The sequence below is a fragment of the Hevea brasiliensis genome, chromosome 3 (assembly GCF_030052815.1).
Source record: "Hevea brasiliensis isolate MT/VB/25A 57/8 chromosome 3, ASM3005281v1, whole genome shotgun sequence".
In the NCBI taxonomy this organism is placed as follows: domain Eukaryota; kingdom Viridiplantae; phylum Streptophyta; class Magnoliopsida; order Malpighiales; family Euphorbiaceae; genus Hevea; species Hevea brasiliensis.
This window is the reverse complement of record NC_079495.1, coordinates 101430814-101453101: the sequence shown is the minus strand read 5'-3', so window position 1 is coordinate 101453101 and position 22288 is coordinate 101430814. Positions and strand designations below refer to the sequence as shown.

Genomic DNA, 22288 nt, shown 5'->3' with positions numbered 1-22288 from the left:
ATCTTTCGCTCACTTGTCAACAATGACAAAATTTCACGGAGAAGAAAGATAGGCCACGAAATATATAATATATTATCATATTGTAAAAGGTTGATGTTTTCATATAATTTAGGGTAAATGAAAAAAACGACTTTAGTCATTTCTCTTAAAATTATCAATAAAAATTAAAATTGGCAGCAGTTAATGGGCGGGACTATCTGCCTTAATAAGCGTACATTGTATACTATAGACAAGAAATTTTTTGTTCATTTTTGCAAGAGCCTTGGGATTTTGGATGAAGAAGACACATTGATACAAGAGCAGAAAACAATTATCCATGTTTAACAACATGGAATTGGATAGGGTTGTTTACTAAGAGGATTAACCTGGAAATTCAGAATGCATGATCTTCATTACTGATACTTGCTGCACATCTCATCAGCTAAGAGGGAGAAATATATTATTGAAGCCTAAGATGCTTCAGCAAACTTTAAGCCAGCGAAAACTACAGCAAGTTTTTTGTGCATGAGAACACAATCATTCTATGAGAGTGCAAAACTTACTTGATACCAATCAAATTCCGGGTGCATTTAAACAATTTCATGGGCACAATATGCATTCACCTATTTAACATATACTATGATAACCAAGCTACCCCGCTAATAGCCTAATGTGTCAATTTCATCAACTTGTAAGTTTCCTTGAAGTCCAGAGGATTTAAAGCTCTCCGCATAAATATTCAGATTTCAGGAGGAACTGATTGAGTGAATAAATCCTTGCAAGTAAAAAACCTGTATTTGCACATGCAATGCATTGAAACTTTTGAAAATTCCTTATTCAACTTTAGCGACTCCTCCAGCAGGAATGTTGCTTTCTGCAACGGTCTCCCTTACAAACCTTTAAAAAATAATTTAAAAAATCACAAAACGCTAATCAGGAAAACACATGGAAGGTAAGAAAGAATAAAGTATCTGAACTAAGCGTAGTTGAGAAGCTCAGAATCTGAAGCCCTTCAGTTTTTACTTTTTAGTCTAAAAAAGGGTAGAGCTTCCCAATAGCATGGTTAAAAAAATACCTTGCTAATTTTTCTCTTGATGACTGCAAGATATAGATTGAGAGAATGAAGGACAGCATCAACCCTGTTTTCACACACATTTTAACTTCAGATTGCATAAAAAAAACTCTTGTTTTCACGAAGCATTTACTCATGCAAGCAGGGGAAAATGAAACTAGTCAGCATAATTACAACAAACCTACTGCTTTCAATTTTAGCAGATATAATTACCTGACCCAAATAACACATAGAATCCAGAAGTAACATCAATATCTGATTGTTCCTCCCTGTCAAATGTCAGAGCAAAGAATCAAAAAAAGTTGATTATAATTTTGAGCTGCTTATAGTTCTCACTTCCAAGGCAAATCACATCATAGAATAGAACACAAAAAAGGATGATGTACGCCCTTCACTTCATATAGGATAAAATAACTCAATTAGACCTTTAGGAAACAGGAAATAAAGCATACAACCACACATGACTCTTGAACCTTTGCGCAGGGAGTTTGGGAGATTTTTTAAGATAACATTTTAATGTGCAAACAGAAGTATTAGAAAGGCAAACACAAGTACACAACCAGGTCTAAATTCAATTTTCCATGCCACCCATCAGTGAGAAGACACAGCTAGGGAAGTGCTCAAACAGTAGACAGGTTGTCCAATGACTGGCAGGTTGATTATTATGTCCTATAAAGATTTCAATAAAGGTCCACTACACTTGAAACCTGACAGGTGAAAAGTTAACAGAAACCCTCAGCTTAAACCCAGGAAGGAAACCAACTAATCAATTCCAGTTTCCATATAGTCAAAATAATAGATCGTATATCTGTGGCAATATAATGGCCTCCACAAAGAAAAACTAATGCAACGGCTCAATAACCATGCTATTCATGGATATCCTGTTAACTGTTAATCTGTAAGCATAATCCTCTCATCAAACCTCAGATAGTACATGTAAAACTCCTACATGAAAGTTGAAGAGGGAGAATTGATAGAAACATAAATAGTTCTTTTGCTTCAGGGTATACATACTTGCAGAAGCATCACTATTCTTCATAACTAAGGATCAAACTAAAAGTATGCATGCCAAACGAATTAAACCAAAGAAGTTCATTTCTAACGTAATGATACATTACTTACCAGGTGTATCTTACAAGAACATGCTTAGGCCAATGTTGAGGGTCCCAGAATTGCTTGCGAATATTTGGATGGATTTCAATATCTGTTTAAGTCAAGCCCAATTAAATGCAATCAGACCCGTCATAATAGAACAAAATGTGCATTTACAACTTAATTAAAAACACATTATATGATATTATCTATTTAAGATTCAATCAGACCAGTCATAATAGAACAAAGTGTGCATTTCAAAATTCATTTTTGAGGCAGCAATTCCTCTCACATTTCAGAAGGTAACCCAAACCAACATCCAGCTTTGTTCAAATTTACATAAAGCACTATCAGATAGAGAGAATAATAATAATAACAATAATAATAATAATAATAATAATAATAATAATAGGACAGCAATCCATCCCAGCCATATGTATTTAGACCTTAGAAGACTTTAACTAGGGTTTAAAATAAGAACAACCAAGAAAGAGTAAAGAATTTGAAATAATTAAATTAATAATAGCAAACAATATGGGGAAAAAATTGAATGAGTAAAATTGTATTCACTATATAGAAAACTTTTTTTAAAAAAATGTAGAAATTAGAATGCCCTAGTGGGACTTATTTCAAACGTGGGCCAAGGTTCACGTTTTACTGCAAATTTACAAGACTAACTTCTGACAATAAAATTTCATCAGGCTATAACTTCTGATACAAAATCTCGGGATAGATACAATAACTGTTTTTTGGACCATAAATGACCATCAAGATACCTTACAAGAAAAAAAGGAAATAATGCAATGAAAAACTAGAACCAAACTAATTGGGGATTTAAAGAAGTTAGATCGTGTATTATGAGAATTCATGCCCATGCCGAGTATTTTATGGCTTAAGATGGGAGTCTACAGGGACACAGTTTACAACATGGGTCCTACTCCTAAGGGAGAAAGAAGATAAAAGGAATAATAACAACAAAGCACATGCTTTATATAGAGCTTGTAAAGATCAATAAACTTCATAGAGAACAAGAGGCAAGAAACGAATGAAGTTTTATTGTTTTACTGCCAGGATAATGATAATCTACGTGTTGCATTGCATATTTGCATGCCTAACAGACTCAAGCAGAAAACAACCATAAACAAAATAATATCACATACAGTGGTGAGGCATGTCTACAACTTTTGCAGTGACCCCGTGTAGATCGCTTCCTGAGTATCTCTATGCCACATAAAAGCCAACAACCATCATTAGTCAGATCACACAATATACAACAAAGAAAAAAATTACAAAAACTATTATCTCCAGATTGGTGAAAACTAAAAACAGTTGCAATCTGCAAAAATGACCCAAGAAGATACAAAAATATGATAAATTTGAAAAAAGAACAATGGCATCAAGAAAATGCAATCCTTACCAAATGCACATCAATCATCGGAACCTCAGAACTTTTGCGATTTATCACAAACAACCACGGAATTAGAAACTTTTCTCTTCCAACTTGAAATGATCTGCAAATAAAATCAATTTTGTGAAAATGGGTTGCTTTACAGCTTAACAAATAACAATGTTGAAAAAGTAGTTCAACATTTGAATCCCCAACTAACATCAAAATTGAAAGACAGCCTAATCCAAAAGCAAATATCAACTTTTAAATCATACAATTAACAGATGTGAATACGGATGCTTACATTCAGGTAATAATGCAAGTATTAGAAAAGTGAAAACATAGTTTGTTTAATTATGAAGATCAAAAACAAAATATAAAGCTACACCAACAAATAATTTTCTACTTTTTAATTGACCTAAGTTAGAATATAGATTTAAAACACAATGGAACTAATTTCAAAGACACCAATAGGATTCTTGCTTACCAAAAATATCAATAAAAGATATTTCAAAGTTAGAAATTCTATAAACAAAAAAAATTTTAAAAAAAAACATGTTTCTTACATTTTGTAGGGATCAGCGCCCGTGTAACCTGTTGGTTTTGGTATAGGAATCAACACCTACAAATCATACACCCAAAAAAATAACACAATTGAAAACACGCACCAACCCCTCCGCGGCCCAAAAGAAACATAAAGATGGAAGCATAATTGAAATTTTGACAAAAAGGTACCTCGCGATTAACAGCAAATATAGGGCAATGTTTACCGATCACGTCTTGCCACAGAGTTCTCGACTGAAATCACAAGTCAAATAGAACCTTAGCAACAAGAATTGAAAGAAATAACTGGAATTGAATTGTGCGAGCGTGGAAAAGCGATATTTAGTATATAGAAAGAGAGAATGGGAAGAGAAATTGAGTACGGACCGAGTGGTATTGACCCATCTTACTCATGGGAACGATGTCTCCAGGCCTGTAAGCAAGAGAAATCGATGGCAATGATAGTAACAAGTAGAATAACATTGAAGCAAATTTTCTACTTCCATTCGCAGCCATTCTGCAATCCCGATTTCGCCGATTCCAGATTCTCGTTTCCAAACTTAACAATGAGCTCCTCATTCCATCGTCGCTTTACTCGTCTTTCGCAGTAGAACGGCCCAGCAAGATTTGTCGATTCGAATCTTAGTTATGATTGATTATAGGCCCAAGTCAAGTGGGCTTATACGTTGAGTTACAAAGGAGGCCCATGCTCTATTTTCCTTTTTCCTTTTAAATGAAAATGCTAAATTTGTTAGGTTTTTTTTGTTAATTTATTTTTATCATATTATTTAAGATTTTAAATTAATTTTTATTTTATTACTTATTGAATATTTTTATAAATTTTATTTTTAATGTATATTTTATATTTTTTTTATTAAGTGTATTTAGGAAACACTTGAGCTTTTCATTAATTGAATTCCATTTTAGCAATATCAAATATAAAATCATGAATTAAATAATTATAATTTTTTAAAATAAATTATTTATTATAGTTTAATTTAAAATCAATTACTAAATCATGTAATTAAATGAAATAGGTCAAGAGCCTAGGCTTTGAGTATGTATCTTTTTTCCCTGGTAATAATCATAATTATATGATAAAAAAAAAAGAGAGAGAGAAAAGTACACACAAAAGAAAAAAAAAAAAAAAAAAAAAAAAAACAAGCCTTAATATTTGCATTATGGGTGGCACTCTAAAAAATGGTAATGATATTACTATTTCATATTAAGATGGAATAAGAAATTCCATAAAAAAAAAAATAATGAAATAGGAAATTATTGTTGGAGTACAGAGGAGATGTGTGCGTTTTGTGATTTGGTTGAATTAAAATAATAATAATAAGATGAATAAAAGGAAATTAAATTATTGTATATAGGAGCAATTAACAAGCAAAACCTCATGAAAATGGAGATTTTTTTTTTAAGTAGAAAATGGAGATGAAAATTTAATTTAAAAAGAAAATGAAATATTAAATAAACAATCATAAAGAAATTAAAATATCTTTAAGTAAATTTTTTTTACAAATAAAAAATATTTAAATTTAATTTAAAATAACTCTCCATATTAAGAGCATATATTATCTTTTATTTCTATTTTTAGATAAAAAATAAAAATTCCTTTATTTTCTTTTTTTTAAAAAGTTATGCACATTATAATTTTTTTAAAAATATTTTTTTAATAATATAAAGTCTATCTTTATTAATTTGTGACTTTTTTTTTGGACAAATAACTTGTGAGACATAAATTGACTTGGAGGAGAGTAGTATAACATGACTTAGAAGCATTACACATTTCTGAGGATTTAACCTAAAATCGTTCAGAGTGAAAAAAGCGAATCCATATAGCCGACCTCAAATTTTTGGGATAAAGGCTTAGTTGAGTTGAGTTGAGTTGACAAATAACTTGTGACTTATTAACGAAGTATATATATACATATTTTGAATGGACAGTTAATTAGTGTCTTAATTGCTCCATTTATATATGTTTATGAAAAGTCGTTAAGAATATGTTAATTTCTTGAACCAAAGTGTAATATATAATTATTTATTATTTATTTGAATATTTAAAAATTTCATCAATTTAATTTTTTTTAAAACATCATTTTTAATGTATTATTCTATAATTGTTTGCTTGTGAATAATTAGAAATTTATTATTATTAAAAAAATTATATATAAAATAATGAGTGAATAATGCATACCTCGGTAAGAGTGTATCGCTAACATTTTTTTAAAATAATCATATTATGTTTTAATAAGTTATTTAATGATAGTTAATAATGATAATTTAAATAAAAAGGTATAATTTATTTATAGAATTATTAATTTGTCAAGAATAAATGTGTAAAATATTTTCTTTTATAAGTTTCACGGTTTTTTAATTTAATTAATTATATAAAAATGGTAATAATTTTAAATAAAATTGCCATTTTTTTTACTTTATTATTAAACAACAAATATCAAAGGGTTTTTTAATTCATTTCTTATTTTAGTTATGATCCTATCATATAAAATTGTGAAAATATACACTCCCTTTATGAATTCAACAATGAATTTGTAATTTTTTTTTTCTCTGATATATAACTCTATACTGATTCTTGCCTACACTCAGATGTGGGTACTTATCTAATTAAAAATTAATATATTAATAAAATAGTAATGGGTCATATTATAAAATATAATATATCTCTTTATAAAATATAATTTTTTAATTTTTAATTATTAAATATATAAAATAATTTATGCACCTCAGTATATTTAAGAATTTTCCAAGCTCATAAATAAATTAAGATTAATTAATATTCCCATAACCACATTTGATTCCTAACATTCGCAACACGACTGTGTTCTTTTACAATTATAATCTTCTTTTGAATGAGTTGACATAAGGTGAATTGACCATTACAGAGTGAAATTTTCTTTTATATAGTGAAATTTTCTTTTATATCTTTTACATAAATAAATAAATTCAATCTAATTAGTGAGATAAGAGTTTTTTTTTCTAATATAGTAAAAATTTCATCACGTTAAAAATATAATTTAATATACTCCAAATGCATGAGATGACAGGGATTCATTTTCCCTTAACTAATTGTCTCGGATTCAAACTCTGAGTATGAAGCACTTTTAAAACTTGAGAGAAAGCTCTTGCTCCCATTTGTGAGCCTGCCATACATGAATCTGGATTAGCCAAGCTAGTAAATTTCAGATACAGGTGGCTTTTAAAAAACAAAAACCAATTCAAGATTATTTATTATGCATGAAGTCAATGAATAAAATTGAAAATAAAAAAAAATCTCAATGCATTAAAATTGATTTGAATATTTTTGATGGTAAATATAAAAATAATGTTTATTAGACAATAAATATAAAAAATACATGAGATATAAAGTCATGAAAAGCATTTATAAGCATCAATCTTAAAGAACATTTATGTTTGCATTATATTAGTATTTTTTTATATTATATTTTATTTTATTTTAATTAAAATTAAAATTTATAATATTAGTATAATTGAAATATATAATTTTAATATTATTAAAATAAAGAGTTATTAATATTGTTTTATCTTAAAATTTATATCCGATATCTTAAGGGCTTATGTGATAGTTTAATTATTAAATATAATTGCTAACTAATAACCGATTGTAACTTATATATTTTAAGAATTTGACAAAATTATATTTATAATTATTGTTATTGATATATAAAATAACTAATAATATTGTATATCATACTAGTTATTTTATTATTAAAGTCGACATTCCATAAAGAAATATATAATTATTAACATATCATACAACACATATAAAATAAAAAATATAATTTTAAAAATATAATTATTCTTAATGTGTGTGTGTATATATATATATATACATATTTTTTTATTATAGAAGAGTGAAGATTATAATTAGTTTAATTATTATTTATAATATTTTTATATTTATCTATTATTTTCATAATTATAAATATTTTATTGACACAATTTTTTTAATTAATAAATTTTAAAATGGTAATATAGTTTAAATAAAAAAAGAAAACCTCAAATGAACAATGAAAGGATGAGAAAAAAACACTACAAATGAAGTTGAGAATTGTTACAAACTGTAAATATCTATCAACTATCGACTATAGTTTTAATTAATAGAAGATTTATAAAATTCTTTTTATGAGATCAATATAAAAAAAATAAGTATATTAAAAATATAATTTTCATTTCAAAATCTATATAGGATAAAATTGAGTTGATATTAAAAGGGGTTTGAAATTTTCTTTTTTGCACATAAGGTTTGTGGTCCAATACCGTTAACACTTACAGAACAAAATGACTAATAATATTATATATTTATTAACATGATAGGCATGTAATGATATGACAATAACGTTGTATTACACAAACACCACATCAATGACAAGTTAGCGTCACATCGTCATTGTCGTCGTCATATTCATTATTATTATTAGGTGTAAAAGGATGAAAGCATATATACCTTAAATGCTAAAAAAATGAAAAATCGATTATTGAGTATTAAAAGTTTGATTGTACATGATATGTAAGTGTATTTTACTTTTAATTTACATTATTTTAACTCTCTTCTTATTTAAGTCTCTCTCCATTTCTATCTCTCTCTTTTTAAGAGAGAAAAATATGAGTAAAAAGATTATAAATAATTATAATATTTAAGAATTTATTTATTAAAATATAAAAACTTATTTACAAATTAGAGCATAAAATACATTTAAATATCATAAACTTTTAAACTTTTAACATTTAAATGATAAATATTTTTTTTAATATTTAAATGATAGATATTTTTAGCCTTCTATACTTAAATTTCAAAATAAATAATAATAAAATTACTGATGTGGCACTGAAATGGGGTTGATGTTATGCCACGTCAGCATTGCATTTGCATTGTCATCTTCATGTCAACGTATACTTAATATACCAACAAATATCTAATACGTTAATTACTTTGTTGCATAAGTGTTAACATTATTAGACCACATGCTCTTGCATGTAAAAAAAAAAAAATCTCAAACCCACTTTAATAAAATGTGTAAATCACATAGTATTTAATCGTATTTTTTTATGTTAAAAAAGATAATTAAATTTAAAAAAGTTATACAAATAAGTAATTTAATTTTTATTTTTATTAAAATAATGAAATAATTAAAATTGTGAGTATTAATTTAGGTGTGCATACACATATACATAAATAAAAAATAATCAATCTCTCATTTTTTATTTGATTTCGCCACTAATTTTAATAAACTTATTAAATAAATTAATTCAATTATTTAGATATCTATTAGCAGAATCAGACTACTAAAACAATTAACCTTAAATATCCTAAAATTTATTGTAATGATAATTTTGTTGCTTGATCTTCAACTAGCAAAGTTATATTCCATAATTTTTCCCTCTGTTAAAAAAAAAAAAAATTCCGAAGTTAGGGTAAGCTTCTGCTGGACTCCGTGGGAAAGGGGAACGCTTGTCTGAAGTGGTACGGTAAAAAAGGAAATTGAGAAACAAATAAATAAATACGGGCAGAGCAGGGGAAAAAAAAAACATAAAACAAAGAAAAGGAGAAGACAGATTAGCGTCTTTTTTGGCAAAAGTTTTTGCTATATCCATACCACTTCGGATCCTTCCTTCAAAGCCACCTGTTTTCTAAAATCTCCCCATATTTTCAAATTTCTTCTGGTTTTTAACTTGCCGTTTGCTTCCTTTCTACCTGTCGTTTTTCAAAATTTCCTCCGTTCACACTTACCAAAACCTGATCGATCGCATATCAATCTTCATTCACTTCTCGATTCCAATTCCGATTCTCAAGAACTCCGGCTAATAGAATCTGCGATGTTCATTTCGTCTAATTTCGTTTCGGCGGATGAGGAAACCGTCGTCTTCGTGGCTTTTACTTTGTGATAGATTCTGATTTTTATATTTTGGTGCTTGAATGGGCGACCTTCAAGCTTCGTCACCTGAGTTAAACGGCGCGGTCTTAGAGGAAAGGCCACCGCCGCTTTCTCTGTCAAACCAAGCAGGCATTAGTGCCGAGTCCTGGCAAAGAGCCGAAGCCGTGACGCAGGGGATAATAGCCCAGGTTCAGCCATCCTTTGTCTCCGAGGAGAGGAGGAAAGCGGTTATTGATTATGTGCAGAGGCTAATTAGGAATTCTGTTGGCTGTGAGGTGATATAAATATTTGCATTTACCCTTTTTTTTATATGCTTACATTATAAATGCATGGAATGATATAGAGCAAAGAAGATATGTATATATGTAATAGAACTCAGTAGATGTGGGAACTTATGCGTATTTTTGCTGAAAAGAGAGTGTTAGATGGTGTGAATTTGAATGGTACTACTCTTTTGGAGGGTATTATTTTGCTATTGGTTCAGGTTTGTCCATTTGCAAATGTATTAAAAGAATTGGCGTTATATTCTGCTAGAAATTGTTTTCAGCTTCATGCATTGTTTATGCTGAGGGAAAATCAACCGTAAATGCAGTCAAGCTTATGGCCACTGTTTTTTTAATGGCTGACCTATTGATCAGTTGAATCCAACAAAAACAAAGGAAAAGTTGGCGGTTGGATTTGAAATTCAATGCCCATAAGCGCAAGTGCCTAAATATGACATTTTCAAGGCCCATAGGCGCAAGTGAATTACTCAGAATCTTGCATTTGAGCTCATCAAAGACCAACCTTTGTACAGAGATCATGTCATAAAATATAATAAACAAGGAGTCAATTATTTTGATCGATCACTTTTCTTTTCTTTTCTGAGGTGCGTGTTTGAAGTAAAACCAAAATTTTAGCTTGGTTTTAGATTACATTCAAGACCCATTCAAGTACTCATTCTCAATTACCTATGTTTTAGATTACTCTAATTGCAAACTATCTCTATAGATTACTCATTCTTATACGCATGGTTTGCATAGAGATTGAACTATATAATCTATGATTTGAATCTTGATTTGAGTTAAAACTAGATTAGCTTCTAAGTCATGTTCCTCACAGGTATTTCCATTTGGATCGGTTCCACTGAAAACCTATCTTCCTGATGGAGATATTGATTTGACAGCATTTGGTGGTATGAATAGTGAGGAAACACTGGCCAATGATGTCTGCTCTGTCCTTGAAAGGGAAGATCAGAACAGGACTGCTGAGTTTGTCGTGAAGGATGTTCAGTTAATCAGAGCAGAGGTTTTTATATTGAACCATTTTTATTGATGATCCTTGCTTGTCTCAAATTAAGATCGTATTTGTATATGCACAAATAGTTGTATATGCTCACACATACTGACACAAACATGATGCACACATGAAGATATATTTCAATGTGAGATGAAAATGTAGCGACCATATGGACATCAGTACAACTTGCTTGCTTATTGTTTGATGATAGGCATAATGCAATATTAGTTTTAAGGGTGTGGATTGAATCAAATAAAAAAAGGATAAAATAGCATTTACTTTGAAGGGAGGACAACAGTATTTTGTTGTTGAGCAGCTGAAAAGACGGTTTGATTTGAAATTAGATTTGTATCTAGTAATCTTATGTCGCTGAAGTGCTTATCTGTTGAGCACCACAAAGGTTCACATATGTAGATTATCTCAAAGATAATCTTTATTGTTAGTCATTTCTTGAAGTTGATCATTTATTTTTTAATCCTCCAAGAACATACTACCTGCTTGTGACCTGGGCTTTTTTTTTCCCCACCTTTCTTTCTCATTTCACTAGGCCAGAAGTATTTATTTTAGGTATTTTAATTTTGGGCATTACTTTTAAACTTTTAACCAACCAACCATTACGAGGGACTTCAGTATGTTTTCCTCCCTTTTTCCTTCTTTTGGAATTCTTAAAGGTTGCTTTTCTTTTAAGCTCCAAACTTTTCTGTGGTATTCAGCAGTCCCTTAATTCCTTCTCAGAGGCTGTGGTGTGTTTTACAACTTCTTAGCATTGGGTACCATTTTTATCTAAGTATATTGTTGGATGAACATCTGTTTTCATAGCCTTCTGATCAGTTACATTAGATGCATGCACAATTGTTTAAGAATTCGTTTTTTTTTTTTTTTTTTTTTTTTTAATTTTCACTGGATTATTGTCTTTATAAGACAACTGCATCACATATTTTTATCGATGGCTTGTTAGATATCATTTAACTGATTTTATAGTTATCCTCTTTTTTAAATCTATTCAACCTACAGCTGGATCCAGTTTTGTCATCCAGGACCTTAATGGTTAACTTGTTTGAATAATAATTTTTATTGAAGAAAAGCATGTTATTTGCTACTCTTTTCAGAGTTGTAATTGCTTTCAATGTGGGATTTTCAACATAAACTTCAGCATTTTTTTTTCTCCAGTTAAAACTTTGTGCTAAAATGGTCTTCATTTGACTCCATGCTTTGGTATTCAAAAGATTTTTTCTTCTTGATGCAGGTTAAGCTTGTAAAGTGTCTGGTACAGAACATTGTAGTAGATATCTCCTTCAATCAGTTAGGAGGGCTTTGTACGTTATGCTTTCTTGAGCAGGTACCTTTCCTTGTCATAGTCCATATTTAATTGTGCCTCATGCTCCAAATGGAGGATACTTTCTTTTTGAATCTTTTATTTTTCTTTTGAATAAAAATAAATTATTATCTCTCATATTCTTTGATGCTGAGTTGTGAACTAGTGAGATTAATGTTAGCTATATAAATTTTGATTATTTCAACATCCAAGCAAGAAAGGTTGGATCACCAGTGATGTCCACAATTCTTAGCTCAATCTAGTTTAGACGCTCTTCCTTTCCAGAGGCACTACTGTTTATTTTGTTTTTCACCAGAAAGAGTTAAAATTCTTATTACATTTGCTGGTAGACGAAGTTTATATTTTTCATTTTTTATTCTAATTTTTTGGGGGCATATGTCATAGGAAGTTAATGTTGTAGAAATTCCTATCTTCTCTTTTATTTTTTTTTTTTTTTTTGAGGGTTGCAGAAATTCCTATCTTCTCTCCCTTATACATGTGTGCACACACCATGTGCACTCACATATCAATTAACCCTTTTGTTTTTTTTGGGTATGGCTGGGCAAGTTATGCAGATTCATCTTGTGTATGAATTGCAGTCAGAAGTCAAAATATCTGTGTAGAATGTACTAGATCTGCTATGCTATTGATCTGCTTAAGTTGATGTCCCTTGTGCTGTGATTATTTGCAGGTTGATCGCCTAATTGGCAAAAACCATCTTTTCAAATGCAGTATTATACTGATTAAGGCTTGGTGCTACTATGAGAGCCGTATTCTTGGTGCTCATCATGGCTTGATATCTACCTATGCTTTGGAGACTTTGGTTCTATATATATTCCATCTCTTCCATTCATCGTTAAATGGTCCTTTGGCTGTAAGTCCTGTAACGATTTGTCAGTTTGCTGCACTGTTTTGGAATGAATTTAACCCATTTGTCATGCTTACTTTATAGGTTCTCTATAAATTTTTAGACTACTTCAGTAAATTTGATTGGGACAACTACTGCATCAGTTTGAATGGTCCAATCCGAATATCTTCACTGCCAGAAGTTGTGGGTGAGCAAATGTCATTTCAATATATTTGTGTTCATCTTGCTTGACTGAGACTCTTTATATTCCTTGCCTCTTTTGCAGTTGAGGCACCTGAAAATGGAGGATTTGATCTATTGCTTAGTAATGATTTTCTCAAGGGATGTGTGGAAATGTTCTCAGTTCCTGCAAGAGCGTACGAGACAAACTCACGAACATTTCCCCCAAAGCATCTTAATATAGTTGATCCATTGAAAGAAAATAACAACCTTGGTCGGAGCGTAAGCAAAGGTATAACTGCTTCCTTCTACTCTGGTGGAGCACACCACCCCCCACCACCCACCCCTCCCCCTTTACCTTTTCCCACCTTTTCCTAAATTGAAAGCAATATTAAGCGATTTTTTAAGTATTGAGCTACTGATACAAAATTTGATAGTCTTCTTTAAAATCTTATCTTGTTGAAACATATAAGTTATCAAAATATTTCATACAATTGTGTTACATATTGATTCAAGTAGTTTATCATTTGAAAGTGATCAATGAATATACCTAGTAAAATTCAAAACCATGTTTAGTCTAGTACTTGGTAAGAGAATATAGCAGCAAAATGTTCATAGTAAATTTTCCGTATTTAAAATAAAAAAGAGGACCACTTCCTAGTAAACTTTACCAAATGTCAATGGTGTTTCTGCATTTCTAGAACCCTTTAGATTTTCTCTCTCCTACTTATACATGAAGTTGTTAATGTAAGACATCCTAACATCTCTTCATGTCTTAACAATGCAATAAGAATCCCTGCAAACTTTAAGGGCCAATTTACTTGTGGAAAATAGTGAAAAATTTTTCATTTTCTAAGGGAACTCCACTTCTCATTTTCCATGGAAAACAAGCGACAGCATGTTTACCTGTCAATAATATAAAACAATTTTCTAATTCACAAATAAAAAAAATCATATCTTTCATAGTTAAAAAATAAATCATTATAATATATATTTAAAAACTTATTTTATTTTAAAATTTTTTTAATATGTGCTATTTATTTTGTAATAATATGATTATTTTTTTATTATTATAAATGAGTATTTTTCTAAATAATTATTCAATTTTAGTAATGGAAAAGTTGTATAGTTTTGATTATAGAAAAGTCATTGTTTTCCATTTGGAAAACAAGACTTTTGTTATAAAGGGAAATAATGGAAAACATCTTAAAACTGTCTTTCAAATCTTAGTGATGCTGTTGTGAGCTTCTGAAGACCAGTCAACGTGCCAAATGAGCATGTAAAAGAAAGCAATAGTGAGGTCGGTAGCCTTTTGACTAACCACTTCGATGCTCAAGTTAGTGTTGTGTATTAAGAGTAGAAAATAGTGATAGTAAGAGTTCTGTAGAAATTTTAGCAGAGTAAGCGTACCTGATTAATTGTTGTTATCATATTTATACTTTTATAGACAAAAGGACAAATAACCGTTTGTAGCTATCTGCATGAATTATATGAGTCTCGGATATTAGGTTAATATCTTGAGATTCCCTCCTGAAAATCCAGCCTTATCATTAGCTGGTGCTACTATCACTTGGTAGAGTTGATGCTTGGCTTATCCGACGAGCGTTGTCATTGCTCTTCTTTCTTAGCGGACTCCTGTTCAGTCTAGGCTCTGCTTGGTCCAAGTTTCTTGAGCACTGTTCTGCTCAGTCTAGATTGTCCCAGCATTCTTCTGTCCGGTTTGACTATTTGACTGAGCATTGATACTTTGACTGTCACGTTGGATATTTTGTCTAAGCGCTGACTGTTTGACTTGGTTTTAGGCGGATAATATCACTTAGTTAAATTTTGAAAATTGAAAACTAGTTTTTGAGTTATTCATTTGGAAAATTGACACATTAAACACGAAACTCTGTTTTTCAGTTCTTTAAGAAAAGTTTTCTTGAAAACTACCTGAGTTTCCACAAGTGAATATGCCCGAAGCTTCTTTAAATTCTCTATATGCTCCTAATTAATTCTAAGAAGAAACATATACTAAACAATGGATAGTTCTTGGTACCTGCAGTATAGAAGCAAATGACTTTTTGATTCCTTATGCTTTGGAAAGCAAAATATCTATCAAGCCTTTTCTTTGTTAGCCCTCTTTCTCAACAAGCTACTCATGTTCCCGTGCAAAAGAAAAGGACATTTTTTTGATGCAATTTTGACCTCCAAATAGCTATCTATCTATGTGACACCTATCAAGTTTATTCGTAGCATGCCACATGTACAAGGAACTGATTTAATTCATAAGTGCCTCTATCTCTCAATCACTTGACCTCCAAGTGGTTGAAAATAATTGATAACCAAATCTATCTTACTTGAAATGATGGGGAAAAAATCTGGAATCAGTTGTTAGAGGAGATTTTTTTTTCCATCAATAATTTATTGCAAAAATAAATAGAAGACTCATCACCCACCTAAAGAAAAAAGACACCACTCTTATTTAGTTTTATATTTTGATCCCAAAGAAAGAAAAAAAATGGAAATGGGAAAAGAAAAGGAAATGGGAAGTATTCCACATGCCAGTTGCCACCTTATGCCCCAAAATCTAACAAGAAATTGAATATCCACCCTCGTCCCATGTGAACTTTTCTGTATCTTATTTTTAGCTCTGGTATTTCTTCAAAACCAAGAGAAATACATTAAGAATTTGGTTAGCATAAATGCTGTGAGAAATTAAGGAATTATCAGAAAAAAAAGGGTTGAGAAGCCTGAACAAACTCTCTATGCAACCTAGCAACCTGAAACCCCCTTTGCATATCTTGCCTGAGTGACATTTTCCAGCATCTTATTAGAAACTCCCTAATCAAGGTGAACAAAATGGGAGGATGTTGCCTTAGTCCTCTTCTGGTCAGAAAAAAGCCAGACAAATTGCTAGTACGGAAATCTAGGCAAGGAAATGTATTCTTTCATCCATGTTCTTCTCCACTTACCAAAGTCTCATAATCTCAAGAATATTAGTAAGAGACTTCAATCATAAGCTTTATCAATGTCCAATTTGCAAATCATTCTTCAAATTACCTCCTTGAGCATTTGAATCCACTAATTTGTTGGTGATAAAAGGAGCATATACCCTGCACAAAAAGAATGCTGATTTTTTCCTAACCCCCTAACTTTTCTAGGCTCTCCCATAAGCACCAACTAAGCAAACAAGCCATTGGGCAAGTAGTCTTATGGTCAAGTGCTTATCTCGTAGCACAAGGTTGGGAATTTCAAACCCTGCATCCTCCTCCCTCCTTACCTTGACTTAAGAAAAAAGAAAAACAAAGAAAGGAAAAAAATTTAATGTAGCCCACAACTCGTAAACATTGCTGATATTTCTATACGTCTAAATGTTTGGCATTAGTGTGTAGAGTTGCATTTAAATTGAAAACAAGCCATCCTTTTACAAGGAGTTCCTATAATAGAGACAAAATATCCTTTGTTGGAACATCGCAATTATTTTGGAAAGAGTCTATAGTCATGCATTATATGGCTAGCATTTTATCTTCATTTTTCTTAAGTTCTCATTATATATGTGATGCAGTATTGGAAGAAGAATCAACTTACGATACTTGGGAATTTTATTCATTGATAAGAATTCTATTATTAGGTTTATTATTATTTTTCTGGTTTATTTTATTTAGGATTTCTAATTAGAATTGAATTAGAAATTCTAAATCCTAATGTGATTGGGTTGCAAAAACTCTATAAATAGGTCCTAGAGTCACTACATATTTACAGATTTTATTATGATTATTGACTATTGATTTTGAGCAAATAAATGGAGAATTTGTTTCTCTCCTATTTGAGAATTTGTTCTCACTCCAAATCCCCTAATACCTATTGGTTATGCATCAATATGCTAGTCACCTTAAAAGTCTTAAACTTTGGGCTAACTTGCAATTATGGCCTGAACTACAAAAATAGGCATAGCCAGTGTAGGTTAATCTGTAAATATGAGTTACAATTATGGCCAATTGTGGCCACCACAGCTTAATGATCTGAAGATAAGCTCGCCTTGTATTCCACTCATAAGCCTTTTTTTCTTTTCCAGTAGAGACAATTGCATAAATGAAAAGCATTCTGATCTCTTAATGTTACTTGTATTCAAACCTATTTCATTTTCATGGGTGATAAGATGTATTTCTAGGCATTGATCCCTCTTCATGCTTGACTGACCTGTTGAACTAAAGCCCAATGACAAAATGAAAGGTCCCTGTTCCTGCAATGAATAATATCAGACATTGTTGTTCCATGTTTTCTAGAAACAGCTGGTATGTGGAAGACTATGAATGCTACATAAATGGCAAACATGTTTGCAATTTTTAAAATTCTTTTGACTTGGAATTATTGAAGAGGGAAGAAAAGAAAATTGTAGGGAATAATTAACAATCATCTACCTAATTTATGCAGGAAACTTTTACCGAATAAAGAGTGCTTTCACATATGGGGCTCGAAAGCTTGGTCGCATCCTTTCTCAGCCAGAAGAAAGCATAACCGAGGAACTTTCTAAATTTTTTTCGAACACTTTAGATAGACATGGAAGTGGACAGAGACCTGATGTTCAAGATCCTGCAACTTCAGATGGACAGCATGGGTTTACTGGCAGACCGACATTTCCAGGTGCAGAGTCATATGAAGACAATCATACAATTTGTGAATCAGAATCTTCTAATTCAAGTGGCATAACTGGAGAATGTAGATTGAATCATGAGCAACCTTTGCATCCGGGCAATGTTAAGGTATCAGGTAAGAAAACAAATTTTAGTGGAACAATTAATGAAGTGCAAAATTCTGCAAATGGGCCTGCTGTTTCAGAAAATCGTCTTTCTGGTGATGCAAAAGACCTTGCTACTTCCATACTGCAAAGTCTCTCAATTGCAAATGATGCTAGTAAATCTTCCGCTCCAAGTGCTGAAGAGAATGAATCTCCAATGGGCAAAGCGCATCATGCACCCCATCTCTATTTTTCTTCCTCAGTCATGGGAAATGGGGAAATGAGAAATGGGAATCCAGAATGGAAACATCAAGAAAGTTCTGGCTTTATGGTGAAGAGAGTGCCTTCTGGGATTATGCTAGCTCCCACTGAGGATATGATCCATTCTGTCTGTAATGACACAGATGACAAGCATTTGGTTACTAAACCTGAGGTTCTATCCCCAGCGGGTTCAACATATCATCCATTACTCTTCAGTTCAGTGGCTTGGTCCTCTGAAGATCTTTATCCTAGCCATTCCAACAATCGTGCCTCTGCTAGTACTGCTGGAAATCCTGAAGGCTTCAAGTCCTTGTCAGATCTTAGTGGGGATTATGAGAGTCACCTAAACAGTTTGCAACATGGTCGATTGTGGTATGAGTACGCATTTACTACATCCCTTCCTTCTGTGTCTCCACAGCTGCATACTCAGTTCCAGAGCAAGAATTCATGGGATGTAATAAGACGGTCGGTGCAGTTTAGGCAGGATGTGTTCTCCCAGATGAATGTCAATGGTGTTGTCCCAAGACCAGTTTTCTACCCCATTAACCCACCTATGCTGCCTGGTGGAGCCTTTGGTATGGAAGAAATGCCAAAGCCACGAGGAACAGGGACATATTTTCCCAACACGGTATACCCATCCTTAGCCTTAAGATATTTGGGCATTTGAAATTTATGTTGAAAATTTGATACTCAGTGGGGTGCCAGCTTGGTTGTTCTTGGTGTCATTTGGCAGCTTCTGTTGTTTTATTAATTTTTCAGGTGGTAGGCCTTGTCTTCTCAAAGTGGTTTTATGATTAAATTTTTGCAGAACCATTACAGGGATAGGACTTTGACAGCTAGGGGTAGGAGTCAAGCACCAGCAAGGTCTCCTCGATCCAATGGTCGCACTTCCCAGGAGAAAAATTTGCCAGAAAGAAACTGCCGAGACCGTGAGCTGTCACAAGCACAGTTTCACATCCACCTAAGTGGTGGAAAGTTCAGATCTTCAGATCTTTGCTACACTGGTTCTCCTGAAAACAAACATTGTTCCAGTGTAAATGGTTCAATGCATCTGTCAGAGAGCATGGTAGAATTTGGGTCATTTGGGCATCCACCACATGGTGTCTCCGCAACAGAAGGTGGTAGGCATCCAAACCCAGGTTCTGCACCAGCTCACAACTCTAGTGTGAGCCAAGCAATACCAGGGATGCAAGGGCCAAAACCTGTTTTGGCCATGGATCAAGATAGGTAAATATATCTCATAATAATTCTTTTCAGTGGGGATGGACTAATGCAGAACTCTAGCTAAACTTTTTTCTCTTTGTTTTGGACATGTAGGATTGGGATACAATCATACCAATTGAAAGATGAAGGTGATTTTCCCCCTTTATCTGACTCCAGCGGGAAGGGATTGTCTATCTGTATGGTTAAGAAGCTTGAAAGATCAGTGCAGTAAATTCTAACAAACCAGCCTGTGCCAGGTTTTTTCTGCCACTATGGCTCCTTGACAACCACCTTGATGATCTGTTCATGTAGTCCTTTGTTTTGCTTATGGTTTGAGTGCCTTTTGTACATTCTACTAATGATTACTTAGCTATCTTTGTTTCTGTATAGGATTTTTGAGTTATGATTTTGGCTCATGTTTTGTTGTCACTGTCATCCCTTGTAGGTATAAGGTATAGATACAAATATAGTTGTTGCTCATCTCTGATGTAACTTAAATTGGAAAATAATGTTATTTTGCCGCTGTAATGAGAGAACCATTGCCAAAGGATTTTTTTTTGGGGTGTTTATGTAATTTTAGGGGGGTTCAACTTCTTACATTGGTTTGGTGTATATCAAGAAATCTAATGTCCAAATACTTTGATACTCCTCCAAATGCAGTCTAGTGTTCCTCTGCAGTGCAGTGACGATGTTCGTGATGTCAGCTGTGGGTTACTTGATTCTGTGCTGCAGCTGCTAGATGACACTCAGCATTCAGCAGGATAATCATGATAGAATCTTGTGATAAAAATCTATCTTGACATTGAATAGAATTGCCACAGGATAAATTTTTGGTTGATCCTTGTATTGCTGTAGTGGAGGAAACTGTTTGGGGGACAGGAAGGACTCTGATTACATCCTGGAAATTGGTTTGTTGGACACTGACATTTTTTCTTAACCTTGTGTCTGTTTTATAGCAATTTGCCGCCATCCATCAGAGGTTAACCAATTGAAGTTGACCTAAAAATGAGACAAAAGATTAATATTACTATTCCTTTTAACAAAAAAAAAAGGGGCATAGTTCTAAAATTTCATCTTGGATTAAATTGGAAATTGATTTTTGATCATACATAGATACGCATGTTGTCCTCCTTATGTTTGGCTCAATTAACTTAGGATTTTTGAACATGCTACATTGAGAATTCTTTTATAAATCCAGACGTGTATAAAAATGTACTTTTAAGAATTCTTTATCTTTAATTTTTATGAAACTAATTAAATTTAGTCAATTTTTTTTATCAAATTTAATAGAATTTGCAACACAATATAATTGTTTAACTTATAATAAATTTTTGTCAAATTTAGTCAATATAATTGTCTAACTTATAAGTCAATTTAGAAATAAGTAGTTCAAATATTTAATTAAAAAGTAGTTAAAAGTAATTTAATTTATTAAAATGATAAAAAAAGTATACATAATTAAATATTGTGATTATTAAAATAAATATAGTGTTAATATTTTTAAAAAATTATTAGAATTTTGTAACTTTTACTTAATTAAATAATAAATTTAAAATAAATAAATAAGTTATAAATAAAATAATTTATAATTTATTTTAAGTCTTTTTTTTCTTTATAAGTGAAATCAAATATTAATTTATTTACTATTATAAGTTAAATTAAATAATTATTAAATATTAAATATATTTATAAATAATTTTTATTAATAAATCAAATGAATTAGGTATTTATACAAGCGATCCCCGTTTAGAAATCAAGAAAGAATCGATTTGTGCCTCATCAACTCTCAATTATTGCCAATGGGTCAACTAAATATAATCATAGTTAATTTGCAAGTCAGAGACACTGTGACTGCAGCAACAATTTTCTATAATCAATAAACCAAATAGTTGGAATCGTATTTAGTCGAAGTTCAATTTTTCTCCGAGTCCAATAAAAAATTTACTAATTGATTTATAATTTTCATCTAAATATTAATTATAGTCATCTTTACTTAATTAATTATATTCACTTATTTTAACATCTATTTATAACTATTTATATAATAAATCTAAAAATTAATAAAATACATTCAATTGAAAATTCTTTAAATATGCTTTATTTGTTAATGTGTATGTATATATATGTGTATATAGAGATGGCAACGAGTTAAATTTTTATGGGTATTCTGTAACACTTATAATTTTTAAATTTATTAATTTATGGGTAATTATTTATATTTTGTTTTATTTAAATTTTGAGAAATTATTTGAAATTTTTTGAATTTTAGAAATCGGGTTTGATTTTTCAAAAATATAAAACTTTGATGATTTTTAAAAATTAATTTAAAGACCACGTGGTAAAATTAAAAATATATTTAGACTCTACGAATTTTTTTGAGTTTTCTAAAATTTTTTCAAAATTTTTGGGCCTCGTTTTGGTCCTAAGGCAGAGTAAAAATTTAAATTTTTGTATCCTAAATCGGATTTGCCGAATCAAACCGAACCGGACCAG

General features: G+C 31.2%; 2 protein-coding genes across 3 annotated transcripts; one reads left to right on the top strand and one right to left on the bottom strand.

Moving 5' to 3' along the window:
* Nucleotides 1-417: 417 nt before the first annotated feature.
* On the bottom strand, nt 418-4687 carry LOC110639489 (uncharacterized). Its single transcript, XM_021790472.2, has 9 exons — nt 4461-4687; nt 4266-4328; nt 4097-4152; nt 3561-3654; nt 3304-3364; nt 2174-2255; nt 1265-1320; nt 1055-1118; nt 418-876 (listed from the first exon to the last, which is right to left on the bottom strand). The coding sequence occupies exons 1-9, from the start codon at nt 4650-4652 to the stop codon at nt 813-815; spliced, it is 732 nt and encodes a 243-aa protein (XP_021646164.1). The 5' UTR covers nt 4653-4687; the 3' UTR covers nt 418-812.
* A 4948-nt stretch (nt 4688-9635) lies between these two features.
* On the top strand, nt 9636-20732 carry LOC110639476 (uncharacterized). Of its 2 annotated transcripts, XM_021790458.2 has the most exons (10): nt 9636-10266; nt 11093-11278; nt 12516-12608; nt 13276-13458; nt 13537-13639; nt 13718-13903; nt 18028-19220; nt 19401-19819; nt 19910-20052; nt 20456-20732. In XM_021790458.2, exons 1-9 carry the CDS (start codon nt 10033-10035, stop codon nt 20025-20027), a joined length of 2715 nt encoding a protein of 904 aa, XP_021646150.2. In that variant the 5' UTR covers nt 9636-10032; the 3' UTR covers nt 20028-20052; nt 20456-20732. The 2 variants fall into 2 exon arrangements, with proteins under 2 accessions (XP_021646150.2, XP_021646149.2); XM_021790457.2 differs by lacking the exon at nt 20456-20732 and having other exon boundaries at nt 19910-20342.
* Nucleotides 20733-22288: the final 1556 nt, after the last annotated feature.

Coding starts and splice junctions, on each gene's coding strand:
- LOC110639476 (XM_021790458.2), top strand. CDS start 10,033: ATGGGCGACCTTCAAGCTTCGTCACCTGAGTTAAACGGCGCGGTCTTA. Junction 10,267..11,092: donor GGAATTCTGTTGGCTGTGAG/GTGATATAAATA, acceptor TGTTCCTCACAG/GTATTTCCATTTGGATCGGT. Junction 19,221..19,400: donor GGACATATTTTCCCAACACG/GTATACCCATCC, acceptor AAATTTTTGCAG/AACCATTACAGGGATAGGAC.
- LOC110639489 (XM_021790472.2), bottom strand. CDS start 4,652: ATGAGGAGCTCATTGTTAAGTTTGGAAACGAGAATCTGGAATCGGCGA. Junction 1,321..2,173: donor GTTCTTGTAAGATACACCTG/GTAAGTAATGTA, acceptor GACATTTGACAG/GGAGGAACAATCAGATATTG. Junction 877..1,054: donor TCAAGAGAAAAATTAGCAAG/GTATTTTTTTAA, acceptor TATTTTTTAAAG/GTTTGTAAGGGAGACCGTTG.